At 45.3% G+C, this 17590-nt stretch overlaps 1 protein-coding gene across 3 annotated transcripts in view; it reads right to left on the bottom strand.

Annotated features, from left to right (window-relative positions):
* Nucleotides 1-17590, bottom strand: part of AFF1 (AF4/FMR2 family member 1) — a 139946-nt gene that overhangs the window by 3304 nt on the left and 119052 nt on the right. For all 3 annotated transcript variants that reach the window (XM_040237290.1, XM_040237287.1, XM_040237289.1), the window contains 8 exons: nt 12367-12470; nt 11491-11728; nt 9479-9570; nt 9261-9321; nt 6270-6406; nt 5588-5659; nt 4722-4862; nt 2091-2314 (listed from right to left, as the gene is read on the bottom strand). In XM_040237290.1, coding sequence (XP_040093224.1) covers nt 2091-2314; nt 4722-4862; nt 5588-5659; nt 6270-6406; nt 9261-9321; nt 9479-9570; nt 11491-11728; nt 12367-12470 — 1069 coding nt within the window. The remainder of the gene's footprint in view (nt 1-2090; nt 2315-4721; nt 4863-5587; nt 5660-6269; nt 6407-9260; nt 9322-9478; nt 9571-11490; nt 11729-12366; nt 12471-17590) is intronic.

Genomic DNA, 17590 nt, shown 5'->3' with positions numbered 1-17590 from the left:
GCACAGCAAAAAAAATTTAAAAATCACAATCTACTGTAATGGTTTGCTAATTCTCCACATCTCTCCAGTAGTTCTAAAAGGGGAGGAACTACGTTTGTTTCAGCGTTGACTCTATAATGCCTGGCACAGTGGCTGACATCATACTTTTGGGATCAGTGGTGGATGCATGAATGAAAACTAACAAAAGTACCCAATATGTTAAAAAAAAAAAAGCATCATTAGTTTGCTAAGAAAGAGAATGAAGTTTCAAGAGGCTATGGCTGATGATGGTGGTGGTGGTGATGGTGGTGATGGCAGTTGGCTTACTGCTTCTGTATAGCCAGGCAAGAATACGTCCAGGCTTTCATCTGGTATTTACATATATGCTTTTACTTAATGGTCACAGCCACCAAACAGTTCCTCTGATAGGATGATCGATCATCTCCTGAACCTTGGATTTCTCCAAGGGCCTTCTTCTCAAACAAGACTCAAGACTGTTCACTAAGCCGTATTTTCCTATACTGTTGCTAACCATCTTCTTAACATACACTGAAAACAAACAATAAGCTCAGTATTTCAGGCGATGCCACTTCCCATGTCAAATGCGTTGTTCCTAGCGAGAGCTGACGCCTTTCCTCCTGCACTTGCTTTGCCCTTTTGCTAGCACTTCAGTTCGGGGGGAAATAATGATAACAAATGCTTCCCTCGTAGCTCAGTTGGTAAAGAATCTGCCTATAGTACAGGAGCCCCTGGGTTCGATTCCCAGGTCGGGAAGATCCCCTGGAGAAGAAAAGGGCAACCCACTCCAGTATTCTTGGCTGGAAAACCCCATGGACAGAACGGCCAGGCAGAGACCCTAGTCCATGGGGTTGCAAGGGTCGGACATGATTTAGCTACTAAACCACCGCCAGTGATACCAAAACTCCCAAAGGGGCACGGTGCAGAAGCCACTTCTAATTTAATTTTGCTAAGATCAAGTCACAGAAATCCATCTCAAGGAAGAACTGTCACAGAATGGAGAAAATGTGAGAAGAGTAAATAGCTACAACTTCCTCTTCTTGAAAACACTGACAGATGGTGGGACTGTGTTGGGGCAGTCACTGTGGCAAACAGTCTGGAGGTTCCTCAAAAAGCTAAAAACAGAACTGCCATATGATCTAGCCAACTCCACACCCCTTGAGCATATAAACTCTAACTCAAAAAGATATATGCACCCAGATGGTCAGCTCAGGATGATGCATGACAGAAATCAAACCAACATTGTAAAGCAATCATCCATCAATTAAAAATAAATATTTTTCTTAAAAAAAAAAAATATATATACCTAGACATTCACAGCTGCACTATTCACAATAGCCAAAATATGGAAAGAAACTAAATGCCCTCTCACAGACGAGTGGAAAAAGATGTGCTATATATTTACAACAGACTACTATGCAGCCATAAAAAAGAAGGAAATAATGCCATCTGCAGCAACACGGGTGATTATCATACTAAGTGAGGTAAGGCAGCCCGAGAAAGACAAACAGCACATGCTATAACTTGCACACGGAATCTAAAATCTGCCAGATGAACTTACCCATGAGACAGAGACAGACTCAGACATAGAGAGCAGGCTTACGGCTGCCAAGGGGAAGGTGAGGGGAGGGAGGGTGGAGTAGGAGTTTGCAGTTAGCAGACACAAACCATGCGCACAAGCATGGAGAAGACAACGGCAGCCCACTCCAGTGTTCTTGCCTGGAGAATCCCAGGGACGGGGGAGCCTGGTGGGCTGCCGTCTGTGGGGTCACATGGAGTTGGACACAACTGAAGCGATGCAGCAGCAGCAGCAGCAGCCACATAGCACAGAATGGATAAACAACCAGGTCCTACTCTATAGCACAGGTAACTATATTCAACAACCTGTGACAAGCCATACTGGGAAAGAATAAAATAAAGAATATATATATATGGGTAATTGGATCACTTTGCTCTACAGTAGAAATTAATGCGGCATTGTAAATCACCTATAATTTAAAACAACAAAAAGGCCAAAACACTGAAGGGAACACGCAATGTTATTCCCTGCCCAATCCCCATGGCCCGGTAACCACCACCACAGAGCCATTTACCTTTGTTCTTCCTGGTGAGGACCTCAGCCTGTTCCCACAGGTCAAAGGCAGTAAGGACGTGGGAAGTAATGCTGACGTAGGAGGATGTCATGTTCTGGATGGTGACGGGGGTGCTGACGGTGGCCGGCAGTGCCCCGCTCCCCACGCTGCCAGCGCTTGACTGGGACCCTATGGAGCTGGCCGGAGAAGGTATCGGAGAGAGGGGGGACGGTGTGCCTGTGCTTCTGGGAAGCGGGAGAAAAGAGGACTGGTTAATCACCTGAACTCCTGCTTCTGGAACTGCAATCCCAGTCACCCGGTCTCTGTGTACCTGCCAAGATGCCAGTCAATTCTATGAAGTCAAAGAGGAGCCTTCCCCTTCAGGGTGCTGGAAATTTATTTCCGAAAACACAGTGGCATAGGACCCTCCAAACGGAAAAAGGAACTGGGGAAGGTGGCCTTCCCTGGACACAGAACTGGGTGGGCTGATCCGTATTCCCGGTGCATGCCTGGGCCCTCTGCATCTGCTACGCCCATGGCCTGGAATCTCTTCTCTCCCCACCCTCTACTCCGGCTTCTCCTGGCAAGACAACACTTCCCCTGAGAAGATGGGCCTCATCTCTGATATATTCCTTCTTTCATCCATTCAAGAAACATCCCTGAGCTCCTACCCTGCACCTGGCGCTCTCCCAGACCCTGGGGCACATCACAGCTTCCTTCCCGTCGCCTGACCTTGCCTCTCACATTTATCACGTCTCCTCCTATTCTTCTATTCCTCCTCCTGCCTCACAAGCACCGTGAAGACAGGGACCGTGTCTGACTCGTCTCTGCGTGTCTAGCACTTAGCACAGCGGGGGCTCTGGGTAAACACTGGCTGACCAGGGCACAGTCCCCAAGGAGACTGGGCCCTAGAGACTCACAGCACGCCCTTTGCTCTCCTAGGGACCGTCCACCCATACCTGCGATTGCACCTTGACACAGATCAAATGAGAAAGCAGGTGCAATCACTCAGACCTAAGGACTGAGGCATATGAACGGAGAGACGGGCTAGCGGCCATGACCTGGTGACGTGGCGACATCCGCCCTCGGGCTCTGTGGGTCCTCAGGGATCCTAAGTGTCCCCGGCAGAATGCACACTTGGAAGGACTAGAGCAGGAGCAACCCGAGGGCAGCAATTCCTGTCTGCTTTGTTTACTGAGGCTTTCCTGCACCTACAAGGTCTGGTACAGGAAGGTGCTCACAGATGCCTGGTGAAGGAGTGATCTCAAATTATGTGACTGATACAGAGCAAGAAATAGCGTGTGATATCCCTTATATGTGGAATCCAAAGAGAAATGATACAAATAAACTCAGGGACAAAACAGAGACTCACAGACTCAGAGAACAAACGTATGGCGGCTGGGGGAAGGAGGGCGGGAAGGGATAGCTGGGGAGTCTGGGATGGATGTGTACACACTGCTACACTGAAAATGGATGACCAACAAGGGCCTGCTGCACAGCACAGGGAACTCCGCTCTCTGTGATGCGGCAGCCTGGATGCGAGGGGAGTCTGGGGGAGAATGGACATGTGTATGTATGGCTGAGTCCCTCTGCTGTCCACCTGAAACTACCACTTATTGTTAATCAGCTACATGCCAATATAAAATAAAAACTTAAAAAAACACAAAGTGACTGACAACCTATTATTTGAGACTACTTCAGAGGTGGGAGTCATTTTCAGAGGTAAGAAGTTCATTCTCAATCAGGACTGTCGTTTTTTAAGAGAAGCCATGTAGGAATCTCCTCTTTTGAACCTGTTGGAAATGGGGCAGGCTTCTAGGGGATGCTCTTAAAATAGCAAAACCCTTCAGAACTGGGAGCTTTTCAAGGAGGATGACCAAATTTAAAAAAAAAAAAAACAAAAACAAAAAACTAGACAAGTACTAAAGGGCAGGAAATTCTATATCTTCATCTCAAAAACACCTGCACAAGGACTCTGCTTTTCTACAGTTCATGGGATAGACCAGCAGTTCACCAAGTCGGGGAAGGAATTTAGCTTGAATTCTTTTCTTTCTTCGTCTCTGTTACAGATCCTGAAAAGGTGGCAGGCAACTGGTTCTGCAAACTTCTCGTTTAGTGAAATGCCAAGATGGCATGCTGTACAGAACAGTGGTCCCCAGCCTTTTCGGCACCAGGGACCAGTTTTGAGGAAGACAATTTTTCCACGGATTTTGGGGGGTAGTGCGTGCGGGCGGGATGGTTTCAGGATGATTCAAGCATGTTACGTTTATTGTGCATTTTATTTCTATTACATCAGCTCCACCTCAGATCATCAGGCATTAGATACCACAGGTTGGGGACCCCTGGTCTAGAAGGATAAAGGACTTTGTCTCTGGTTCTGCTGGCTTTGCCTGTTGCATCGTTGGCCATATCTAAACATCCTCAAAGGTCTGAAATATGACCTTGTATTCTTTTACAATTATCTCTTTATGTTGCCCAACCAGCAAATATCGTGATTTCTAAGGACTCCTCAAAAAGGTAGAGATGTGCAGGTGATTTCAGTTGAAGGAGCAAGACCACACATGGAAGTATTTTGACATGCTGAAAGCACACAAGAGGCACATAAAGAGAGCATTTAACACCGGGAGTTATTTCAGTTAGGCTGGTCATTACCTTGCAATGCATGGAGAAGGTGCCTGGGCAACCTTGGAAGAAGTCTTGAAGAAGTGTTCATTAAGCGTGCGGGAATACTTTATCGCCATATCTTTTTTACAACGAAACATTGCCATGTTCAAAATGGACTGGCAACGCATGCTGTGAACAAAAAGGTAAGTGGAAATGAAGCACTGCCTTGGAGACACGAGTATCGCCACTACAGAGAGCGAGCCACCAAACCTTTTCCACCACTGGATTTTCCTCAATTAACAAGAGGAAGAACATCAAGAATCTCCCTATACTAGCGTCAGAAGTAAACACAGGTGAAATAGCACCGATATCTGTTGTGCTTCAGTCACTAAGCTGTGTGTGTCCATCTCTTTGCAACCCCACGGACTGCAGCCTGCCAGGCTTCCCTGTCCTTCACTATCTCCCAGAGTTTGCTCAAACTCATGTCCATCGAGTCGGTGATGCCATCCAACCATCTCATCCTCTGTCGCCCCCTTCTCCTCCTGCCCTCAGTCTTTCCCAGCGTCAGGCTTTTCCAATGAATTGGTTCTTTTCCAATGAATGGGCTTCCTTTAGGGCTCAGATGGTAAAGAATCTGCCTGCATTCTAATGGTCAAACACAGATACACAAGGATATAATTTAAGTCACAAGACGAAAGAATCTGAGTCATCAGTAAAATGGCAGTAGATGACATCTCATGATAATTAATCACCAGTGAGATTAACCCCTTGACACACAAACTCCCACTTTCTGGTACGGATTCACCTTTCATTATTATTTTCATTTTAAGAAAACAAGTTATCAAACTCTCTTGGTAACATCAAGAGATGAAAAACCAAATGTAATACTCTTTAGACAAGGGAAAAATACACACCATAAAACAGCAAATATCTTCTCCTGTGTTGGCGTTGTGGCATCCGAGAAGGATTTTAATGACAATATGAACCTATAGGAAAATATACATGTACATCAAGTCAAAACAGGCAGTCAGAAAACTCCAGGCACAAAGACACCTTATTATGTTTGTCTTGGTTTCATATTGATTTTTCCTAAAGATGTGACCACAAGACAGCAGCAGAGAAGACAAACAAGGCTTTAGCGCGACAATTCAAGCCATCCAGAAGATGAGGCGAGGACATGCCTGCTCTCTCACCTACCCACCTGCTTGAAACCAAGCAGACCTGTGTTCTTACCGAGGCCCCTGCTGAAACGCAGGTGATAAAGATGAGAGGGCTGCAGCGGAAATGAGGGCATCTGATAAGAAAGTCAAGCTGGAAAAAACCAACCCCCTCCCTAAAGGGACTGGCATTTCACCGTTCACTTGGCCGGACCGAGTTAGTCTGGTTTAGCACTTCATCTGAGACACAATTTCAGTTTATGACCAAAAAAAAAAAAAAAAAAAAAACCAAACAGAAAACCAACCAACTTCCTGGATCAGTGACTTCTTAAAGACTCCCCTTTGTTAAGTTGTCCTCACACCGAAGTTCACATGGATTAAAGCCGTAAAGGTGAGGAAAGGAAGTGCTACGGGGAAGACAACACGGGCAGGCACTCACTTAATGAGGTCCACGGTCTCTGAGTAGATGGAGTACGCCGACTTGGACGCAGGGCTCTCCGACTCCAGGGCGACGCCACACTCGATAAAGGACAAGGCGGCCTCCAGGTATTTAAAGGCCTTCCCTACCTTGTCTGTCTGTGGGCGAAGAACACGGTCCTTGTCAAGCTGAACACGGACTTTACTCAGCTTCTCACACACATTCTCTACAGAAACCGGCCCCCACCGTCTGAGCTGAACTACGGCTGGAGAGAAGTCAGGGACAGACAAACTCAACCATGATAAGCAAAGCCCGTCCGCGCTGACCTACTGAGAACTTTCTTCCAGCAAAAATTCAGTAGGAAAGAGAAGACAATCGTAATAAGATTCACTTCTCAAAATCTACTGAAGTACACACTCAAGCTAAGGCACCAAGTACATGGTCCCCTCGTTACCCATTATATGAGGGTTATTCTATACATCTAGAATGATGCAGTCATGGTTTCTTTGTATGTGCTGAACTTTATCTCTCAACAAGTAAAAAAAATGTTATGGTTTACAAGCATCTCAGGTATCATGTCAAACAATAATCTTTTGATGTATTTTACAGCCCAACAGATCCCCTCTTTGGAAGCCTGGGTTAAGGGCACAAGGCAGTCCTCTGGGTCAACAGGGATAACGTTTCAGAGTCCCTCAACGGGAATGCAGACGTATGAATGCAACCAGATACTGGCAGTCACTTAAGCCTGAATACACATTTTGTCACTTCACACTCTTCTCACTTGGTGGAACTCAGCCAACTCGACAGAGACTGGGGCGAGAGCCTCCACTTTCCTCTCCACGCGCATATGCAGCCCACGAGGTACGAGCAACTGGTCAACATGACGTGGGCAAGGCTGTAGCTTCTGCTAACGCCTCTAATGTGGTACGTGCAAAAAGAAAGACTGAAAACCATAGACGCAAGTGGAGTGTAAGGAGATGGTGACAAATTGGCAAAGAAACACGGTCTGGCAAAGAAGATGGCTGCTACCTTTCATTTTAAAAAACAACTTCATTTTAAGACATTTCTTCTAGAGAACCCAGGCTCAGAAAATCAGTGACAGAAAAAATAAAAATCCAATCAGCATGCCCCAAATAATCAATAGTAAAGGGCCTTATTGGTTTGCTTCACTGGTGGGAATTTAACTCTTCCAATTTACTTATCCAAAACCATCTCTTTCATGGAATTTTCAAAATTTATATTGGCCTCAGGGTAGAAACAAAAATAACCATACTAAGGCACTTTGCCAAGTCCCACTTCTTTGAGAATTCTGTAAGGTTACTAGTGATAATATTCCTGTGATAACTCTATGGGCCTCCTGGGACAGTGTTAAAGGTGATACGGGCTATGCTCATGTGCTTAGTCGTGTCAGACTCTTTACAACCCCACGGACTGTAGCCCTCCAGGCTCTTCCATCCCCAGGATTTTCCAGGCAAGAATACTGGAGTGGGTTGCAGAGTTCTAATCTCCTTAGCCAACAATAAGTAAAAGAAGCTATTGGCCGTGAAAGATGGACATGTTTAAGACACTGTGTGATGAAAGGAAAACAACAGAGAGGCTGGTCATTCAGGTTTCCATCCAAACCAGCATTATTTTGAGAGTAGAATGAGTTAATATTGTTTATTAAAATGGATGCAATAGCCATAGGAAGGGAGAAAGAAGAAGTGCATATGTACAGATGAAATACGACACACGAAAAAGTTTGCTGGAGCAGTAATCTTGTTTGAATGAGGGACTCTAGTGCTGAAAGTGCCCAATGTCAAGATAAGCTGTCAATGAGTGGCAGATAGGGTACCTAATATTTACTCTATTTCAAAAACCCAAAGATTCGTACAGTTCTCACAACAGCCTCGGAGAAGTAAAAGGAAGAGGCTGAGGACACGGTGTTGTCTGGTGCAGCTTGAGGCATCTGAATCTGACTCAGGCCATCCCGGTACAGAGTCACTTTGCAGATAGCGCCTAACTTTGCCGGTGACCCTCTCATAGCAGCCAATGTGGGAAGGAGCCTACCCTGATGAACAGGGACCTGATAAAAGGGACTTGGCCCAGCCCTCCCAAGCCTGAGAACAGACGCCAGTCCACAGACGGGGGATGCGGAACACCGAGCGAGCGGGGTGGGTGTGGATTCTGCAGCCACCACGGATGGATCCCATTCAATCCCCGTGGACCACTGGAGTTTGTGGTTATATCTGCACGTGGCAGAATCAAAGCAACTGATGCTGCTGTGGTACAAAGTTCAACATATGCTCTCTGCAGGGGTTTGGGTGTAGGGAATACACCAAGTAAATAAAACCCCATAGTCTTAGATGTTTAACTATGACAAAGGGCAAGCCTTATCTGACTATACTGCAGCGGAGAATTAAAAGCATATTTAATTACGTATGTAACTAACAAAAGCTGCCACCTTCCAGAAGGTCCAAGAGCCACCAGGGAAAGAGAGTTCCTTGCTTGTTTACCAACAGAACCATCGTCAGCCTCACTGTAAAATTTCCTCTGATGCCACTGGTCCACTGTTCACTGTTAGTCTCTCTGGGGTTTTACAATAATTTTGGAGTGCAAACAGGCTACCTTACTTTTTGAAATGTTTTGGGGTGAACAAAAACTGACCAGCTTTCAAAAAGCAAGAGTTGTTTTTCACATCCAAAGAACGGATTCAGTGGGACAAGGAAGCAGTTGTGTGTATTACATAAAACACTTTCAGGTAGATCAACTTTCACCATGCAGACATAAAACACGTGCTGGTACTCTATCTGCCCACGATCACACTGAATCAATGAAGCCACAGTCGTGTTACTCCACTAGGACCCCTCACCCCTCACTGATTCTGACCCTGCTGATGCTCTTATGCCCCACGCTGCCCTGCCTTCCCCCACCAGCCCCCTCCCCGGTTAGCGATGTGCAATACGGCAGAATGAGATGGCAAGTAGTTTATCAGAAAACATTCCACCCAAGGGAGAAAGAGCCAAGACGGACCACTAATTCTGCTTTGTCCTTCAACCTTTTGGCTTCCTTCAGGTGAAAATCGGCTTGTTGTCTGAAAGAGAGAAAAAGACCAGGAGTGGGTCACAGGAAGCTACAGGCTCTGGACTGGAGTGAAAGGACTAGAAAGGACGGGGGGCCGGGCGGTGTGAAGGGGAGGCAGGAGGGCAGGAGGTGGGCGAAGATGCAGGGAGCAGCACCCAAGGTCTTACTTGTCAAACTTCACGTGAGGCTTCCCTGGTTTGGAGTTACCATTTGGCAAAGAAGGCACTGGAAAACGGTTTGCAGTATCTCCAGACGATCCCTTGAAAAAAATCATCACATTGATCACCCTCTCACATTTAAGATGACTGACATAAACCTATTCGGTTGGTGCAAACGTAACTGCGGCTTTGGACCGTGAATTTTAAATCATTATAACTAGGCTCGAACACATCTTTATTCATCAAAACAGGAACTACTACAATCAACACATTTTTGCCCCTGAGTATAAGTTCATTTATTCACATAGTGTAGAAATCCATGCTGCGGGATTCGATGAACTCTTGGAAAGCATTTTCTGACTTCTGCTGGTTGTGGAAGCATTTTCCCTGCAAAAAGTTGTTGACATGCTTGAAGAAATGGTAGTCGACTGGCAAAAAGGTCAGGTGATTATGGCAAAATTTCGTAGCTCAATTCGTTCAACTTGCGAAGTGTTGGTTGTGTGATGTAGGGTTGGGTGTTGGAGAATTGGGCCCTTCCTGTGGACCAATGCCGGCTGCAGGCATCGCAGTTGTTGGTGCCTCTCATCGATTCGCTGAGCACACTTCTCAGAAGTAATGGTTTCACTGGGATTCAGAAAGCTGCAGTGGACCAGAAGGGCAGGAGACCACCCAAGTGACTGTGACTTCTTCCTGGAGCAAGTTTGGCTTTGGGAAGTGCATTAGAACTTCTTCTTGGTCCGACCACTGACATCACCAGTTGTCACATACAATCCACTTTTTGTCGTACGTCACAATCTTATCAAGAAGTGGTTCACTTTTGTTTTACAGCATGACACTTCAAAACAATGATTTTTTTGATTTCTGATCAACTCATGAGGCACCCACTTACCAAGCTTTTTCACCTTTCCAGTTTGCTTCAAATGCCAAATGACTGTAGAATAGTCGATGCTGAGTTCTTCAGCAGCTTCTCATGTAGCTGTAAGCGGACCAGCTTCAATGACTGCTCTCAATTGGTCGTTGTCAACTTCCGATGGCCGGCCATTGTGCTCCTTATCTTCAAGGTTCTTGTCTCCTTTGCAAAACTTTTGGAACCACCACTGCATTGTACCTTCATTAGCAGTTCTTGGGTCAAATGAGTTGTTGATGTTACAAGTTGTCTCCACTACTTTACCACTCATTTTGAACTCAAATAAGAAAATCACTTGGATTTGCTTTTTGTCTAACATCATTTCCATAGTCTAAAACAAATATAAACAGCAAGTAATAAGACATTAACAAAAAACACAAAGTGAAAAAACATAATGTATAACGTAATCACATTTAAGAATTTATTTCAATACCAAACGGCAAATTTCAACAATGCAAAACCACAATTACTTTTGCACCAACCTAACCTAATACTATTTATCTAAATTAGCCCAAAAGGAGCTCAAAAGAGAAGAATTCAAACACTGCACACTTTGGCTTAGTCAAGCATTTTCTCAGCTAGATTCAACTGAAACTGTAGATTTTGATTGTATCGGGGACACAGAAAGGCCACAAGACAAGAATATTCAAGAGAACAGATTATCAACAAACAAAATTTAACACTTACTCTTAGGCAACACACATTCTCTCTCTCTCTCTCTCACCCATTCCAGGTTAACAGGAAGAAAGGAGTTTGTATTTGAGAAAGTAAATTTTTCCCATTATCACTAATAATGGAAGTATTTACATCCAAGCCAAGAACTAACCAGAGTAACCATGTTTTACTGCAAAACATTGGATAGAAAATTAACCCAAGCATCTATTCTGTATTTTCACATCTGAACCATTTTAAGAATAAACTGCCAACTAAATTTTCATGTAACAGGAACTGTTTCTTACTCTCCCTCTGGAAAGTGGAGATTTAAGCACAAATTATTCATTCAGGCTTTTAAAAGTGATGAAATAGCTCTGAAATACCATCAGTCAAGACTTATTTGAGCATTTAAAGATACACCAACATATTCCCTTCTTGACACGACTGTGTCCCTCCTTACTTTGTGCTCTGTGGAGCTTCCAAAGACCTTCCCCTCTGCTTTTCTGTGTTTGGAGGCGGAAGGGTCTCTGTGGCTGCCCTTGGTACTACTGGCACTTTTAGGGGGGTCCTGGCCACCGGGGTCTTCCTGCCGTGGCCTTTTCTGTGCAGGTTTGGCTGGCTTCTGGGAGGACGAGGATGACATGAGTGAAGGGGGAAGCATTTCCTTCTTTGAGGGCTCAGAGGAGGGCCTGGACATTCTGGAATGAAACACGAGGCAAAACTAAGTCAAGGCAGAACACGAACCACACAGCTTCGTTGTTTGGCTTAAAAGGACAAAGTAGGTGTTGACATGAAAGATTAAGATATCACAGAGCATGAAATCCATTTTTGTGAAAAGGCCAAATTTCAGAGCCTTTTTTTTTTTTTAAACCTTTGAAAAATCGAGTCCTACCTATGAGTAGTAAACGAAGTTGATAAATGTGGTTGTGTAACTTGTCACGAAGCTTGCAGAGCCTGCCAGTGGTCTTAACCTTTTACCCGAACAACTCTGTCTGCAGCAGCTCCGCACAACCGGTACCTCCTCTCTGCCCCCCTTCACATCGGACCCCCTCCCCTTTCTCTCTCAAATCTCTGTTGGTTTACATGGTGACACGACTCACTCACTCTTGCCAAGGCTCTTCATGCTTTTGATAAATCTAAGTTTGCTGCCAAACCAACTGTTCACTCCTCTAAGGTCCTCGTGGAGGAAAACAAAACAAATTTAGTGTATAGTCAAAATGAACCCCAAAGAGTTGACTATTCTCTCCTTCTACTGCAGAAGGAAAATGTTTGTCAGGGCACGTGATCCAGGAAGCTGTGATCGCCTTTGCAGACTGTTCCTAGCCTCTATACTCACTTTGATTTGGAAGATTCCTTGTGGGAAGAGGAAGACGATGACTGTGACTTGACTTCCTTCTCCAGCCTGACTTTCTTGCTATCGTGGTCTTTTTCTGCTTCACCCTATTATTGTATAACATTAAACTGTTACGAACACAACTGTACAGACAAAATAAGAGGAAAAAAATATACAGCAAAGGCAATGAGAACAATGAGACTTGTGGGAACATCTAAACACACATGGCAACCTTTAAGCATTGACACTGTGTTCTGGGAGAGGGCGGGTGGCAGGCCATATAGATTTGATGTGACTTATCCTGAGACAGATTTGTGCAGCAGGAAGGACTACTCCTCAAACCCAGGAAAAGAAGGATATCCAAAAAGGAAAGAACCAGGTTTTTCTCTTCCCAGGAAGCAAAACAGTTGTATTATTCCATGACAACATGTACATCCAATTTATAGAGGGTCCTTCCCACAGGCCTAAGCTCAAACGTGACGGCCTGTGGGGAAGAAACACTAGCTTCTAACAAGGACAAGGAAGTGATCAGCGGGAGTCCTTCAATCAGCTCAGGTGCATCAGAACTAAATTCCTCCGACAGCTCACCAGGAAAGAAATCTGGGACACCATTAACCAATCGAGGCCAGTCCCTAAAAAACCAAAATCCTCTCTTAGAGCCTTAAAGGGAAAAACATTTTTCACGTGATCTGATTGTGGGAGGCCCTGGTTTTCACCACAGTCTCTCCCTTGTTCTCTGAATGTCTCCAAGAAAAATGAATAAATTAAGATGTGTGGGCTCAGGTTCTGCTAATAAGCAGCCTGGCCTTGCTCAAAAGTAGGAAAAAGGCAAGAGACATACCCTACCCTACCAACTCCGACCCCTGCATTCCCCAAACACAGGTGCTCGGGAGTGCCTCTCAATCCAGCCTTTCGCAAACTCTGCCAAAAACATTTATCTCTGTTTCAAAAGATAAGGTGGCTTATAAGGATATTTGGTTTTCATCTCTTGGTGTGTGCACAGAAGAGGGGAAAATATGGATGGAGAAAGAAACTCTGAGCCAAGGCTGGTCCCCCTGGAGACAATCCTGCACTGTCTCACACTCCGTCCCAGAGCCAGACAGGCAAGTCCAGAGCTACAAGTGAAGTCAGGGACTTTGTGCAAAAATGGAGAATGTAATCATTTTTTTACTGATGAAATGCTGAAGTGCCAATATTTTAGATACACTGGATTAAACTACTTAAATTGCTTTCACTGCTTTTTTTTCCTTTTAATATTTTTTAACGTGGCTACTAGAAAATGTAAAATTAGGTCGCATGATATTGCTACTGTTCTTTACACTTTTCTAGAGGTGACGTGCAAAATGGACCTTGAACTTCCAATGAGCTGAGGCAAATGAAGAACTATTCAATGTACAGGTTAAGTAAAAGAAAAACAAATCAGTTGCTCATGATGAAAGACTGGGGGATAAACAGACCTTGAAGGACCTAGCAAGGAGCGAACATATAATGCAAGTAAGCACATCCCATGGGCACAACTGAAACACAGCAAGCAATTTCACATGGCTGTTTGTTTCTCGTGTGGCAGCAGCACAAGCCTAGGGCACAGGTCAGGAGAGATGAGAGGGGGGCCCTGGCAGTGGCCAGGGGGGGCTTGCTGGGGCTCAGCATGTAACTCACCCTCCATTCAACAATTCACAATGGGAACACTTTAGAGGTACTCGATGATGGCAGAGAAAAACAGAATAAACCGGAAATGACTGGTTAAAGCAGAACTCTACTCCTAGTGGGTACCCTCATCACTACACCCTCTGTGCCCAGGAGGCTCTGCTACCAACGACCCTGGTGAATTTCTCTTGAGTTTTAGATTAAAGGCCACACAGCTGGTGCAGCAAACACTGCAAGAGGTGGGAAATTTATCTTTGGGAAAAATCACAGAACGTGCTAAAATACCCTGACAGATAATTAACTTGCACACGAAGTTAATTACTAATACACTGTGGCTCAGCTGGTAAAGAATCCGCCTGCAGTGAGGGAGACCTGGGTTCGATCCCTGCGTTGGGAAGATCCCCTGGAGAAGGGAAAGGCTACCGCCTCCAGTCTTCTGGCCTGGAGAATTCCATGGACCGTATAGTCCATGGGGTCACAAAGAGTTGTACATGACTGAGCAACTTTCACTTCACTTTTTTTATAGGGTTGTTTTGTTGTTTTCCCAGCCACAGTACATGGCATGTAGGATCTTAGTTCCCTGGCTGAGGACTGAACCCTCATTCCCTACAGTGGAAGAGCAGAGTACCAGTCATAGTTTTTTTTTAAAAAAAAATTATTTTTTTGGCTGTGCCAGGACTTCATTGCCACTCAGGCTTTCTTTAGTTGTGGCAAGTGGTGGGGGGGCACTCTTCATTGCAGAGATCGGACTTCTCATCTTGCAGAGCACAGGACCCAAGCCACTTGGGCTTTAGAAGTTTCCGCTCATGGGCCCTGGAGCTTGGGCTCAGCAGCTGCGGTGCACGAGCTTACTAGCCCAGCAGGAATATCGAATCTTCCTGGACCAGCGATGATTAAACCCATGTCCCCCGCACTGGCAGGTGGATTCTCAGCCCACTGCACTACAAGGGAAGTCCTCATACTGTTTTAAATAGAAGGCATCTCCAGGCAGTTAACAACACAAAGGATAAGTCCTGAAGATAAAGTTAAGTATAAATGGCCCACAAGATTACTTTCTAAAGAAAACAGCAAATTCCAGAGGCAGAAGAAGAGTTAATTTTTGTTTGTATACCTTCATGCTGCTTGGGACGTGCTAGTTACAACTAGAAATCAAAGTGGCAGGCCTTACAAACCACACATGAAAATATGATTCCTAGTGAGTCAATCCTCACAAACTGGTTTAACTCTGGCTTGTGCCAACTGGTGAGTCAAGAGAACAGCCCAGAACCAAGGATCAACTATGACACTAGCTTTAACAACTGTGCTGGCACTTACTGGAATAATATGTTTTATACTGACATGCAACAACTTAGAAGCCGGTAACATTCTGTCGGCTGGTACAAAGTGTTAGGTGCTCAGTTGTGTCCAGCTCTTTGTGATCCCATGGACCGTAGCCTGCTAGGTTCCTCTGTCCATGGGATTCTCCAGGTAAGAATACTGCAGTGGGTGGCCATTCCCTCCTCCAGGAGATCTTCTCGACCCAGGTATTGAACCCGGCTCTGCTGCAATGCAGGCAGATTCTTTACCATCTGAACTACCAGGGAAGCCAGAAAGCCATTACACCAATTAAGCAAAATTCCCTTCTGCTGACTGTGTCTGCTTTGATGGAGTGCACTCCTATGAGCCTGGGGTTGGTATTTTCGTATTGGAACCCTCTCATCCTCTGCAGGAACAGTCCCAGAGGCATCCCTGGAGCAGGCACTCTGTGAACTTTCTCCATTGGCATGGGAGCCAGCCTATACTACCTCTCAAAGTGAATCTAGGATTAGGCAAAGGGCCGTTGGAGAGGGAGTTGTCTCATCCGGGGGCGGGGGGCAGTAAGGGAACGCAGACTTGATCCAAGACTGGAAAACAGAAGGTGAGGAGTTCCTAAGATGTTTCTAGGTCAAGAAACCATCTGAAAGAGAGGTAAGCATGATGCTTTTTTTCAGGAGGAAAAAAAGAGTCTCCTCTGCCCAGGGGCTTATCCACAGATCAAGCCTCAGGTCTGGGTCTTGGAGGCTCCCTTTTTTTCAGAAAAACAGTGTCTCCATGGTGCCCACATCTCCACCAGGAGGAGGCTCCTCTTGATTGACTTGTTGATTTTTCTTAACCTGTTGGCTCAGGAAGCTTCAGACTACCTGCCAAAGGCTGCTTCACCTGTGGAGTGGAGCCAAAGGGCGAGAATGATGACCATAAAAGGAAGCGCTGAGGCTGTGCTCTGCTGAGCCGGTTCCTGGAGAGGAGGCCTCCAGGGCACTCAACTCACCAGCCAGGTACTGCAAGTAAAAGGGGAGTTTGCTGTCTCCAAGTTGTGTCCGACTGTTAAGGCTCCTCTGTCCATGGGATCTCCCAGGCAAGAATACTGGAGTGGGTTGCCATTTCCTCCTCCAGGGGATCTTCCCAACCCAGGAATGGAACTCGCATCTCCCACTTTGCAGGTGGATTCTTTACCGCCAAGCCATCAGGGGGAAGCCCGTAAGCCGTTCTGGATCCCATCTGTGAAAGGCGGCGGCTGAACAAGAGATGCGTGAGGTCTTGGTGCTCCAGTCCTAAACTCCATCACCCTCTCCCACGGGGAAGCAAATCGACTTGGTAGCACGTGGAGCAGAGCAAAAGCGGAGAAGCAGCCTTTGGGGAACTTCAGGTACTTGGCCAAGATCTGCCTCTGCCAGAGACTCAGTGAGACAACAAGGCAGACAAGTCCAAGCTGACCCCAAGAATGAGGGTGGAGACTGACTGAGAAGGCAGGTTATATTCACTGGGCTAAGCACCAGGGAAGAGCAAAATGTATCCACTTTCCCCCTTCTTTCTCATCAGGGAAACATAGGCATTAGACTGGCCCTAAAACAGCTCTCCATATGACGTTTTTAGGGTAACTAACAGGCATGAAGAAATTAGATGTAAGTGGTTTTAGGAAATTATAGGGATGACTTCAAACCCTTGATTTTGAAGGATAATAACCAGGAATGTCTATCTGGAGAAACAACCCAACAGAAAACAGGCAGATCTTGGATAGAAGGGAAGGTCTGAACCAACCATCAAGCAATAAAAATGCACATTTTCCCACCAGATCCCATAATTTCCCTCCCCCTTCTTCAAAACACATATAAACCATGCACTGCAATGTGCTTCCCAAAGTGTCCACGCTTCTTGGTCAGTAAAGCAATTATTTAGAAAAAGGGAAAGCCCTGAACGAATGTAACCTCCCTGTTCTGGTATTTGTCTAAACAACTGCTGAGACTGTCTAGAGTTTTACTTGGAAGACTTCTGTAAGGTGACTGAATTAAATGAGATTATCTATGAGAGGTAATGAAGGGCAGAGTCACACTTGCAACTGAACAACATCTAGAAAAGCGCCTAGAGCAAAGCTTAGCTCTCTGAATGTTCGGTGTGCTTTTAGAATCCTTTCTTTTGTACCGCCTTGATTATACACTGTGTTGTGCCTCTAAACTTCAACTTGTCTTCCAAGTCTGGAAAACAGGAAGCTTAAAAATTACATAAAAGAAAATATAAGTTCTAGTTTAAATTCTAAACTATAATCAAGTTGAAGAAATTCTGT

Source organism: Oryx dammah, unplaced genomic scaffold (assembly GCF_014754425.2).
Source record: "Oryx dammah isolate SB20612 unplaced genomic scaffold, SCBI_Odam_1.1 HiC_scaffold_3, whole genome shotgun sequence".
NCBI lineage: Eukaryota > Metazoa > Chordata > Mammalia > Artiodactyla > Bovidae > Oryx > Oryx dammah.
This window is presented reverse-complemented; position numbering and strand designations above follow the sequence as displayed.